Genomic DNA, 14,075 nt, shown 5'->3' on the forward strand with positions numbered 1-14,075 from the left:
AAAGGACTCTTCATTCTGCTTATTTCATTCTGCATCAGTTCTTACAAATGAACAAATTATCTTTTACATGCATGCACCTCTTCTGCTGAAGAATTTCAGAGGGAGCCTATTGCCTACAGAGTGAAGTTCAAAGTCTGATATTAAAAGTCCTCAGTAATCTAGTGTCACCTGGAATTACCAGTCTTATCACAGATCACTCCCCATTTATGCACCATATATTTTGTTTGTTTGTTTTTTGGTGTGTGTGTGTGTGTGTGTGTGTGTGTGTGTGTGTGTGTGTGTGTGTGTGTTTGGTGAGGCAATTGGGGTTAAGTGACTTTCCCAGGATCACACAGCTAGTGTCAAGTGTCTGAGGTAGGATTTGAACTAAGGTCCTCCTGGCTCCAGGGCCGCTGTGTCACATAGCTGCCTCTATGCACCATACATTTTAAAAAATGTTTCTGTGCCTGAAATGTCCTCCTGCTCTGTCTCCACTGTGAGTGAGATTTTGCCCACCCCTTAGATATAATTGATTTAACTGATAATAATCAGTATAATATGATACAAATGGTGATTTAATATGTTTAAGTATACTCTAGTCTCTTAAGTTAGTATAGATATTAATTTGTTCTTATGTTCTCTGAATATTCTTTAGTGGCTTAAGCCAATGAATTAAGTAGGTTAGAAATTATGTGACATGTTCTTATGTACTAACTTTATTGAAAACTCATTTCTTGACCATCACCTTTCCATTGTGGTTAAATGTTTAACCCAGGTACTAAAAATAGTATTGCCTAAGCTAAAGGAAACAATCAGCATTAGAGATCCATTAACAAGACATTTTACAATAAAATTCTGAGTAAATCACTGAATTGGCTAGCTGCCAGGCAAAACTTTGACCTATGGTCACTTCATATAGGACCATGCTCATGATTTGTTGATGGTGACTATGTTTCAATGTTGCATTTCTGTACTATTTGCAATAAACCTAGGATGCAATGGTCTAAATTGCAATTGGTCCAAAAATAGTAGTGTATAAATACTTTGCAGCCCTGTAGGGGCATAAAAACCCCTGGATCCCTAGGCTCAGGTCCTAGACCTGTCAGAGATTGGCTGTATTGTGAGACAGGATCCCTCTCTCGATATCTATGGTTTGGAGCCTTTGCTGTTTCTTTTTCTTCATCAAACTTAGAAATTTTGGTGACATCACCTGTCAAATTTCTGCTCAATCTTTAATGCTCAGCTCTAATGCTACCTTCTCCAAGAAGCCTTTCCTGGTTCCCATAGTGAGTGATTACTTCCTCCTCTGACTTCATATAGCCCTTTGTGTTATAAATCTCAAATACAATTCTATTACACATTATTATATAATTAGTAATTAACATTATATAGCATCATATGCTATATTTCTCTATAAGAGCATCTTATCTCTCTCCCATACTGTAATGTTTTCGAGGACAGGGTTTAGGTCTTATCTAAATTTGTATCCTTACCCCCTCCAACCCCAATAGCAAGACTCTGCACATATAAGTGCTTAATAATTTCTTTTTTTCTATGTTATTATAGGTATAGTCAGATATTCACTTAAGGTTCTTACCTTCAGTTTAGATAGTTGTCCAAGATCCTTAGCTGCACTGAAAATTATTTGAGGTCCCTGAAAAGAAAAGGAGAAATATTAAGAAACTGCTCTTTATCTTTACATGTAACTGGAAAATAATAAAATGCTTTTATGATTAAAAAAAGAAACTGCAAAAAAAAATTAAAAATTAAAAAAGAAAAAAAAGAAACTGCTCTTCTTAATACAGTAAAAATGTGGCCAATAGAGGCAGCTAGGTGGCGCAGTGGATAAAGCACTGGCCCTGGATTCAGGAGTACCTGAGTTCAAATCCGGCCTCAAACACTTGACACTTACTAGCTGTGTGACCCTGGGCAAGTCCCTTAATCCCCATTGCCCCACAAAAACAAACAAAAAAAACCCAAAACAAAACAAAACAAAAAAACCCCAAAAAACAACACACAAAAAAATGTGGCCAATGATGGGAGAACAATCATGTTTTGTCTCAATTTTAAAAGTTCTAAAGTTTACAGGGTTATGTCAATGTGAATTATTAAATTTAGAGTAGCAGTGTGTTACAATGGAAAGACTGTTGTTTGACCAAGTTTTGAGTTTGGAACACGGTTCTAGTCATATAGGAGCTACACGAGAGAAACATGCCAATTATATTTTGGAGGAGAGATTTGCTCAGATTTTTAACAGGAGAATAAAGGTAGGAGTGAGTTTCTAAATGCTGAACAACATAAAATGCATGTGGCTGCTTTTATTCTGAATGAAAATCTTCATTGCTTTCATAAGTGTGAGAAAATAATTATTAATAATGGATTTCTTGAGGGAATCCAGGGACCAGTTTCTCAATACTTTCTCCTCCCCCATCCCAATTCAGAAAGTCCAGTTCTCAAGAAACAATCACACCAGAATACAGAGCTGCATCAAGATGATGTCCCAAGAATCATCTGTAGGAGATGAGACTTCAATGGACATTTCCCTTTTTTTGTTTCCTTTTCCCTTTTAGGTACACTATCTGTAAGACCTACCTCCTAATTTTTATTATTTTTTTTTTATTTTTCCCCTTCACATTGTTAACCATCATAAGCCCCATAGTTAAGAAATTTTTGTAAAGTATTTGTAATATTAGTTATTGATTCATTAAGGAAACAGTAGTGTCTTAACAAATCAGATGGGGGATTGTGAGATAATAATTACTAATAATGGATTTCTTGGGGAATCCAGGGATTAGTTTCTCAGTGCTTCCCTCCCCCCCCCCTACTCACATACTCCAGAAAGTCCAGTTTTTGAGAAACTTCAGCAAATCTTATTTGGGACAAATCCAAGGGAACAAAAGTAATAGAGAAAGACTCTTGTCTACCTCTGTCAAGGACTGATAGGATCAAACCACACCTAAATAATGAACTTTTCCTTGAGCAACTTCAGTGGGGGTCTTTTGCATTCTTTTTCCTGATGTAATCTAGAGAATTCATTTTAATTTAGAGCACCTTCAAATCATGCCAACCAATGGAATGGAATGATTCTAACCAGTTAGCTTTAGTCAATGTATGTGACCTGCCTCTATGGAAAAGGCCACAAGCTCTCTAGTTGGGTGTGCTCTTGGAGGTTTCTCTTGCTTCTAGATATTTCCTCCTGCTAAAACTAACTGCCATGCTGATGCTCTCTCTCTGCTTTCTCTACCACATGTCCTGAGACCATGAGAAGTTGGGGGAGACTTATGGTCAATTCCCTACTGATATATTATATTAAAAAAATTAATATATGCTTACTGCCAAAACTGATATATTACAAGAGTAATTAATTTAAAAAACACATAAGTTATCAAAGGTCAGCAAATTACCCGCAGGCCAAATCCTTCCCATAGCCTATTTTAGTACTGAACTAATAATAATTTTTTACATTTTTAAAGAAAATACAATTTTCTTTTAAAATGCAAAAAAAAAAATACTTTTAGCTCGTGTATTGGCTGTGGCCAAGACAAACAATAAATCAAGTTTTGATTTCCAGATTTCTGAGGCATAAATGCTCACAATTAAAATTTTAAAACCAGTTCCAGCTGGTTAGAGCTGGTTCCAGCACACTGCTGGATAAAGCCATCATACAACTCTTCAAAACTCATCATGGTCCAGAAATAAAGAATGCTCAAAATTGCCTGTCAATAATTTTTATAAAAAACTATCTCATAAAAGGCATCATTGCCTCATGAAAAAGTAGAAACCAAAGCATTTTCACATTTGTGGCTTGGAAAACAACTTTTTTTCAAATAATGGGAGGCTTTGTTCCTGGAAATAGGCAAGACTTGGGTTCAAATACTGCTTTTAGCATTTATTAGCCACATGACCATGAGCAAACTCTTTTATCATCTCTGACCTTAAGCAAACTCTTTAATTATCTCCAAATTTCAGATTCCTTATCTATAAAATGAATGTAATACCTGCAATAAGAACCTCACAGAGTTGTGAGGATTAAATATAAGAATATTTGTACAATATTAGTGCAAATATTAAAACTATCTAAATGTTATCCTTTTCTTTTATTACTACCCTTATAATTTAAGTGCCAGGCACTGTGTCGGACCTTTATTAACATCTAGCTACAGGATGGATGCCAAGTATACAAGCTATATTCTACAAAAAGAATCTGATAGTAGTAGAATCTCCTGTTTTGCATTTTTCATATCAAGAAAGTTTTTGTTCAAGGGATTTATGACTTGTATTTTTGGTCACTTGCTCAGCCCAGTGCCTGTGACTACTGTTTCCCATCAGAGGTGTCTCTTACTCTACCCCTGCACCATGTGCATCTTTGCTGGCAATAGGTAACTGCCTCACTCCCACTTTTTGATGCGCTTTAAAGTGAAAGTATTATATTTCTCAACTTCACCAAACAAGTCTACATTATTAACCAAAGAGTGAAGATGTTTCAGGAAAATTTAATTATTCAGAAACAGCCAAGGGCACAGGAAGGGTAAAGAAAATACACATCTCAAAGCAAAGCTCATGTGTATATATATATATATATATATATATATATATATATATATATATATATATATATATATATATATGTGTGTGTGTGTGTGTGTGTGTGTGTATGTGGTTGTATGATTATATATATACAAATATATATATATATATTTAGAATTTCTACTCTTAGAGGGAAGGGGTTGGTGGTATAACATTTTTTAAACCAAATTTGTGTCCTTGTGAGTGTTTAATAAATAATAGCCAACATCTGAATAGCACTTTAAAGTCTGCAAAGCACTTTACATAGGATATTTATTTGAGCCTCACAAATATGCTATGAGATAGGTAGTACATGTATGATTAGAACCCCCATTTCCTGGATAAGGAAACAGACATGGAGGTGAAATAACTTACCTAAGGTTATGTGGAGAAAAATGTGGGAAAAGACATTTTTAAAGTAATTTGATAGCATTTACTCAGTTTGTGGGGGCATCTAATGACAATGAATCTTTGAACAACATTCTAATTAAAGGGATGTACTTTGGGGAATTATAAGCACACAGTTTCTCTTCAATTGGACATCAATTATATTAGATCCCCAAGGGAAAGGGCCATTTGAATCATCACTATTTGTTAGGGGGAAAAATTCCCTGGATTAGAGCATTTTCAGGAGGCTAGTTCATAAAGGCTTCTTCAAATTCCAAATTATTTAATTAAGCAAAACAGTTAAAAGCAATGTTTGAAATGTGTATACACCAGAACCAAATTCCTTACTGTTTGATCTGTCAAAGGAGGAAGAACAATCTGCTTTTCTATTTTGTTGAGGACAAGCTTCCACAGCTCTTTCAAAACCCGCTTCAGCACTGTCTTTTCACAGATTTTTGCAGAAAGGCTTAAACTGAAATGAAATTAAAGAGACATTCATTTTTGAAATTTCAAGTCAAGACATCCAAGTCTCTCTATAATCAGGACTTTGGGGTATTATCCACCCAATTTCTCATGACCCATCAATGTATCAGGTTTTCATGATGTTCATGGGATCATAAGTTTAAGGTTAAAAGAAATCTCAAAGTGCACCTAATTCATTTTTCTTGATCTTACAGATGAAGAAACCAAGATTCAGGAAGTGATTTGTCCAAGGCTGGACAAGTAGTAGGCGACAGAGGGAGGAATGAAACCCAGATCCTCTGACCCTAGATTCAGTGCTCTTTCCATTTCTCTGCCCCTAAGTTCAGACAGGTGATAAGTAACAGTGTGAAGCCTTGAGTCTGGATCTTCAGATTTCAGTCCCACTGGGTTCACTGCACAATACTTTTATGTAATGAATAAACTAATTCATTATACCGTGTGGTTAGTATAATATAAATTCATTATACATTCTCTCACCATTCATTGCTTCAGTAATGGATAGTTAGACTTCAAAAACCTGTGGAAATTTTTTTTGATTTGGGGACCCTACCTTTAGGCTGAGATTAGAAAGCCTTAGGCCCTCAGGGTCTCCCCCCTCCTCCTCAGCTTCAGCTGAGCGAAAAAGCCCCGTGGGCTGTACAAGACCCCAGGTCAGACAGCTGGGGGGAAAAAAAAAGCCCCCAGCTCCCTCTGACCTGAGCGGATCCCGGATAGCCTGTGCTGAGACACGTGAAACTTGGAGCGCACCTTTCCCGCCCCCCCCCCCCCCAGCCGCAGCTCTGGCTGGCAGATTAGCTTGGTCTGCGGGGGTGAGGGAAGCCCCGAGATTTGAGTGGAGAGAAGAAAAGGTATATATAGACCTGGGAGTTAGATAGAAAAAGGAGGAAGGCTGACTAGAGAAGGACGGCTGACTAGAGCAAGGAGTTCGGCTGAAGGATACTAGAGGGAGATGGACTAGAAAAAGGAGTAAGGACAGACTAGATAGAGAGACGAGATTAAGGAGAGAACGGCTGACTAGGATAGGAAGGAGACTGGAAGGAGCCCAGACAAGGACAGAGGAGAGTTCGGTTCAGAAAAGGAGAGCCGGGTCTGACAGGGTTACAGGCCTTAATACAAACCAGGGAAAGTGTAACGTGCCCTGAGGCCGGAGGCGGCTAAGGCCCTTACTGTATTCAAGAAATTCGAAGCACAGAGGGTGCGAAAGAGACGCAATGGAAAGAGATCACAGGAAAGCAGTCAGGTTGTACACTTTATTTCCCTGTATTCCTAATTTTAAATAGTATCTCATAAGTAAACTCTGCTTTGATTATTTGGTTAAGAGGCTTCTTAATCTTTAGTCTATCAATTTGGGAGTGGAACAATGTGGTGGAACTTTATAAACGGCCCACATTAAATTAACGAAGTCAGCCAAATAGTCACAAGTCCCCAGATTAGTCCTCCAGTCAGCCTCAGGCCCCCAAAATTAGGCTAGTCAATTTTAAAATATTTCTACAAACCAAAGGAGGATCCTATAATTTTCAAGTTGAAAGGGGCCCCAGTAACCATCTAGTCTAATCCATACCTGAAAGGAATATGCATTAAACATACTGACAAATAGTCATCTGGACTTTGTTTAGAGACTTCCACAGAGTGGAAACCTATCACATCCCAAGGAAACTCATTTTACTCCCATTCTTATTAGAATTTTGTTTCACTGATGTCAAGCATAAATTTACTTCATCCCATCTTCTATTCATTATTCTTGTTTCTACCTACTGGGACAAATACGTCTAATCCATTTTCCATAGTAGAAAGCCTTTCAAATACTTGAACACAGCTCTCTTCTCTACCATAAATCTTTTCTTACTCAGACTTAACCTTCCCAGGTTCTTCAACTGATGCTCATATGACACAGACACAGGGTGAGTCATCAACATGGCTATATTTAAAGATTGAACAAGGTAAGCATTCATTAAAAAACAAAAGATTTTTCAATATCTGTTTCCCCTTAGTTGATCTAAAATCAATGCCTCAGATCAATATGTAATGAACAAATTGGAAATGGGAGTTGAAAGGAGAGGTCTGGGATCTTTCAGCCCCATGTAGCTTACACCATTGAACAGCATGCATATGTTTAAAGAGTAACAGATCAAGGTTCCCATAGAAAATAATGCCCAACATCATTCTCAACTGGCAACAATTAAGTGACATACATCCATGATACAGTGGAAAGCACTAAGCAATTTCCATTTTCGTCACTATCTGTTATTAAACCAATACCATACTTAGGGGTTTTTACTCCTTGGAAACAAATTATAACTAAACATCTCCTACATATGGAAACGCTATGTATGATTTCACCAGATTCACCAGATAATGTTTGTTTAAATTATTAAATTATAAACTCTATTTAAGAGGAGATTCACTTAAACATCATTATTAAGTTAAAAAGGGTGTACAACGCAGTCACAAGAGACCATGGCCCATATCTAGCAGTAACAAAAAGAACAATAACAATTTACACCTACATAAAGCTATTCTTTTACAATGTTATGTTCTCTTACCTCATTGACACATAGAGGTGACCCTGAGCTTGTCGTGGCTGTGCCAGGGGACTATAAGCTTGAGCAATTTCTTCTGGAAAGGATTGAAATATGGTATTGGCAACAGACTGTGCATGTATTCTGAGAACCAGCCTAGCTAACCATGGAGAGGCTCATTATAACTGGTAATAAATTCTTTGGCTACAGCAGACCATAGAACAACAATAACAACAACAACAAAAATAGACTGAGAATAATGCTCAGTCTTATTTCCTCCCCTTTACGAAGTGATTATGTTAATTATAAAAAAAAAGGTGGGAAGAGGTACTAACAAACAATTGAGTGAAAAAAGAGAGTTGTATCAAATACTACTGCTAAAAATCTGACAGTTTGAATATATAGACAATTGACCCAAATATATTACATGAAGGACCAATGTTAAGCAGTCAATTGATATGAACGGTTTTCAAAGGAAGTTGCAAACTGTAAATGACCAAATGAAAGCATCAAGAGGGCAGCTAGGTGGCACAGTGGATAAAGCACCAGCCCTGGATTGAGAAGTACCTGAGTTCAAATCTGGCCTCAGACACTTGACACTTACTAGCTGTGTGACCCTGGGCAAGTCACTTAACCCCCATTGCCCTGCAAAATATATATATATATATATATATATCAAGAAATACTAAAAGAAAAAGAAATGCAAGTGGAAAAGATCTCTGAGATTTTACCCTATACCATGCAAAGAAAGGCAGAGGACTCACAATAGAGAAGTAAGGGACTACCTACCACAACAGAATAATGTATACATTGTTAGATACAGCCATGATCTTGAATGGTTTGGATGGTTTTTCCTAATTGTTCTTTTTTGTCAAGGGATGGCTCCACTTTGGGGAGGAAGAATTAAAATGATTGTGAAGTTTGTGATATCTAACAACTACGATGTAAAGATTAATTATATATTTACCAAAAATACCCCAAGTTTTTAGACCACTGATTAAACAATCAAAATTTATTTGGTGCTGACTATATTCTAGGTGGCTTGGTGAATATAGTATGGGCCTGGAGTCAGGAAGACCTGAGTTTAAATTTAAATCTGGCTTCAGACACTGACTAGCTGTATGACCCTGTGCAAGTCACCTAACCTTCTTTGCCTCAGTTTCATTATCTCTAAAATGAGCTGGAAAAGTAAATGGCAAACCACTCCATTATTTTTGCCAAGAAAAACTCATGAACAGCATTGTTGGGCTAAGGTTCAGGGGTCACAAAGAGTTGGGCATGACTGAATGCCTGATAACACCAATATTCTAGGTGCTTTGTTGGGAGTTGGAGAAAGGCAAGTGAAACTTATCTCTGACCTCAAGGAACTTACAGGCTAGCCAGAACACTTATTTATATATGTATCTATATACAAAATAGACATCCAGGTGACTGGAGCAAGGAGAAAGGAAGGCTTTAACAGGTGACGATTTGGAAAGCCCTTATGTAGAAGTTGGAGCTTGAGTTGAAGTCTGAAGGAAAATGTGGATTCAGAGGGATAGAGGTGAGGAGGAATTCCATTCCAGTCTCAGAGGCCAGATGATACAAGAGATGGGGTTAGAGAATGACGTGTGAAGGAACACAAAGAGAAAGTCATTTTGGCTGGACTGCAAAATGTGAGGATGGCAATACTATATAATAAAGGTCCTAAGGTAAATCAGGAAGGAAATACCGAAAGCAGAAAGGTCAGTGAAGAAGTTACTGTTTTAGTCCAGGCCAGAAGAGATAATGACCTGGACCAGAGTGCTTTGGGATCTTTGTTGAATGACTAATGAATAAACACGAATTGTTCCAAGGTTGACATCCTCACTACACATTAATCCAGAAGATAACAGGAAGTTGAAGTTAAATATAAAGATAACTCAAAAGTTCTCATTGGAAAGACAAGTAAAGTTTTATCACGTGTCCAAAAGCAACAAGAAATATCATTTCATGGGACAATTGTTCATCTCATATTGTAGTACTTATGATATCTATTTGTAAAAAAGAACAACATGAAAAAGAATGTAATTTGGGTGGCAACATCTTTTGCAAAGGATAAAACAGCAATAAAATTCAACAAAAGAACTCAGTAAGACTCTCCAAATTAAATCAGCTTCTACCTTGATACCCAGTGGCTTCAATTTAAAGGGGAAAATGGTAAGAAATATATTGAAGAATAAAACTCAGGCGTTTGAATTGAGAGAGACCAAAGGCTTACCACAGAGAAGTCTTATGCATATAGAATATCAATGCTTTCAGGGAAAAAAAATCATGGGATGCTGTACACAGTGAATAGTAAAAATATAATTAAAACAAAATTGATTATTTTTTCTGCACAGGGGAAAAACTTCATTACTTATGTGGAAAAATTCCTAAATCAGTTTCCTGTGTATGGCAAACCTACAGTTAAGATAAAAAGTAATATAAAATGAGAAAACATATGGTCTTCAATTAAAACTTCAACCTGATTATTTAAATAGGCTGTTGACCTCTCTCCCAAATGGGAGACAGGTGAAAGAACATGCATTTTCATAAATTATAATCATTTCCTAAAGAAATATAACCAATGTAAAAAAAAATGTCAGAATGAGACTAATGAAACCTAAAAATTGTTTCAGCCAGCAAATACTAGATCTCCTTGTCAAACAGAGATGTGAACATCAAAGGTAACACTAGTTTAATAAGTAACTTGATTTGTAAAATGTTACAGAGAAGAATGATGGAAGATTATAAGCATTATTGCCTGAGAAACAATAAGAAACAGTAGAGGGGAAAAAAAACAAACTCAAGGAAAGCTTGGAGAGGGATCCAGATAAACATCTAGAAAGCTTTTGAGAATAAAACTGGAAGACAAACACATGAAAAATGGAAAAGATCTGTCAGGATATTTTTATTGCTTACTGAATTAAGCATTAATTCAGAATAAGACAAGACATATACTTGGATGGACAACCTATCAGTCTCAGACTCAATTTCAGTCTTTCTCTCCCTCTCTCTCTGACACTATAACTGGACAATATATCAGTATATATTTAAAGCTATACTCATAGAAAACCAGTGTTCAAATAAATATCACCTAGACAACAATTTCCAAGGAAATGAAAGTGAGGATCACTCACAGGGCAATGGGGAATTTCATGGTAGACATTACCAAGCTGACATAGATTAAAATGAGAAATAATTCAGAAAAAGTGGTATGAACATATTAAAGAAATGTATGGCTATCAAAAAAAAAAGGTCAGGTTATGGAATGAGAGTGATAGATTACTGATAGCTAACATTCTTTTTCATTGTATCTATTTAGTTCCAAGAAGAGAGTGGGCTTAGCAGGGTGACCTGAGTAATTTCCGTGTTGGTGCCAAGAACTTTTGTGTACTTTTCGTGTTGGACCAGAGTTGGATTAATGTATCATTATTCAGAGCCTGGTTATAGGATGACAGATTCAGTATTGGAAGGAAACTGAGAGAACAGCTGGTCCATATTCCTTTGTGTTACAAATGAAGAAACTTAGGGTCTGAAAGATCAAGACACTTACCCAACTAAACATCAGAGGTGGTATCTGATACCAGGTATTCCGGTGTCACAGCTAGTATTCCCTGCCATGTTATGCCTGTCTCTGATGCAGTTGTCAAGGTCACGCAATTTTAAAATTCCAAGACTCCTAGCGATTACTCTAGAGCAGGAATTCTCCACCTTTTTTTGTACATATGTCATGGCCCTGTTTGGCATTCTGGTGAACACAGTGGACCCCCTTCTCAGAATCATATTTTTTTTGAGAGGCAATGAGGGTTAAGTGACTTGCCCAGGGTCACACAGCTAGTAAGTGTCAAGTGTCTGATGTTGGATTTGAACTCGGGTCCTTCTGAATCCAAGGCCAGTACTTTATCCACTGCGCCACCTAGCTGCCCCCTCAGAATCATATTTTTAAATTCACAAAATACAATAAATAGGATTACAAAGGAAATTAAAGTTAATGAAAATAAGTATGACATTTTTCCATCCAACTTGATAGACCCAGTAAAACCCATTGGTCTATCCAGGTTAAGAACCTCTGCTCTCAGGTGACAATTGTGTCATGTACTGGGGGGTAATGCTGCAGCCAGGATATATGATTTCTAAACCATAACAGCCTACAAATGAGTCATGCTCTTATGAAGTTCTCAGGTATTAGAGAATTCACCAATTTTACACAGATGTTTATTTTATTTCTAATTAGGAATTGGTATTCTTTTGGGGATCAGTACTCTAAGAGCAACAGAATAACTCTGGACACAGGACTAAGAAATACAATCATGGGAATAGAGTTGGAGGTGTTCATAAAATATATACAAGGTACAAACTGAATTTTAATAGAAAGGCTTATAAAATGGTAAGCTATTCATGACATAGCTAAAACATAAATCACATACTTCATTCATATGGACTTCATCAAGTCACTGACAGTCTAGAGGGAGAGGGCTAACCTACATTGAGCATTGAGTCGTGTGTGTGTGTGTGTGTGTGTGTGTGTGTGTGTGTGTGTGTGTGTGTGTGTGTGTGTGTGTGTGTGTATATGCACAAGCAAACAAAAATTGCAAACTGATCACGGATATGTCAGTAGAAGAGATCATAGAGGACAAATCCCTCCTCACCCAGGTCACACAAGTAGTCAGCCATCAGATCTGTAAATCCAAATTCATCACTCTTTTCACTGTATCTTATTGCATACTTTCTCTATTCCAGTAATAATTTTATGTAAAACAAGACAGAGGGGAAATGAATAAGTAATTTGGTTAATGCAGGCTGTGTAGACCTTTAAACCTTATAGTAGGTCAAGTGTTTAGCTCAAGTGATCTATTTTCAACCTGTTTTAATGATACTGGCTGTCCATGTTGGATAGATTAATCAGGTAATTGATTAATAACTCATTCTAGATGGATATAACTAGTGCAGGATTTTAAAATACAGCAGATTCTCTTTAATACTATTGTGAAAGACTTCTGATGGAACAGCATGCATATACAGTGGAAAGATCATTGAATTTAGAGTCAGGCAACTGAAGGCTTGAATCTGGGATATTATTAACTAACCATAGACCTTCTTTACTTGTCAATAATAGTGACTGATAGTAACATATTACCTTGTATACCATGGAAAACAGACTCAAGAGGGCCTATTTACATAATTAAAAGCAAAATAGATTAAAATGTTAGGAATGATGCTCCAGCTAAAGTGATAAGATTATAAGAATACAATATTGTTGAATAATTCAATTACTCTCCAATTGTTAATTGGGCACTTTGGAAGATGAAGCATTGTTTGTAGGCTATCTGAGACAGTAGAGGAAAAATTCATTAAATAGTTCTGACTTAAAAGGCCTCATGTATTCCCCCAATAAACCTAATTCAATGTACAATAATTCTCTTTTCTCTCATTGTGAACAAGAGATCAAGTGTGGAATGGTAGATAGCTGCCCTCAGAGTCAGCAAGACTGATTTTAAGTACTGAACATGTACTCACTGAGTGACCTTGGAAAAGTCATTTAACCTGTAAGCACTCAGGAAATTTTCTGAGATAAGTTGCTGAGCAGATACTGGTGTCAATTGGTAGAGAGGTTTTCCTCATTAGTTCTCTATATTAATGAAATCACAGGTTTGATTAAAAAACATACAGTGTTGTAGATATAAACATATTTGAAATAACCACTAATCTTGGGTGTCTCCCAAGGCTTATCTCATGGGCGCTCATGTCTTCTTTCTCTATATAATTTCATTTAGTGATCTCATTAGCTCCTATAGATTCAATTATTGGTAGGAAGATAATTATCACATCTATTTATCCAGCTCTGATGTAGCTCAGTGCATAAAGTGCTGACTCTGGAGTCAGGAAGACTTATCTTCCTGAGTTCAAATCTGGCCTCAGACACGTACTAGCTGTGTGACCCTGGGCAAGTCACTTAACCCCATTTCCTTTAGTTTCCTCCTCTGTAAAAGGAGTTGGAGAAAGAAATGGCAAATCACTTGCCAAGCAAACCCCAAATGGAGTCACACAGTGTCAGACATGACAGAAAGAAGTGAACAACAACTACCTCACATCAGACCTTCAGTCTCACATCTCTAACAGCCTATAGGACTTCTCCAA

At 36.8% G+C, this 14,075-nt stretch overlaps 1 protein-coding gene across 2 annotated transcripts in view; it reads right to left on the bottom strand.

The window, feature by feature from the left end:
- Positions 1-14,075, bottom strand: part of UNC13C (unc-13 homolog C) — a 716,794-nt gene that overhangs the window by 78,421 nt on the left and 624,298 nt on the right. For both annotated transcript variants that reach the window (XM_043984190.1, XM_043984189.1), the window contains 2 exons: positions 5,281-5,404; positions 1,577-1,633 (listed from right to left, as the gene is read on the bottom strand). In XM_043984190.1, the coding sequence (XP_043840125.1) occupies positions 1,577-1,633; positions 5,281-5,404 (181 nt within the window). The remainder of the gene's footprint in view (positions 1-1,576; positions 1,634-5,280; positions 5,405-14,075) is intronic.

The sequence above is a fragment of the Dromiciops gliroides genome, chromosome 2 (assembly GCF_019393635.1).
Source record: "Dromiciops gliroides isolate mDroGli1 chromosome 2, mDroGli1.pri, whole genome shotgun sequence".
Taxonomy (NCBI): Eukaryota; Metazoa; Chordata; class Mammalia; order Microbiotheria; family Microbiotheriidae; genus Dromiciops; species Dromiciops gliroides.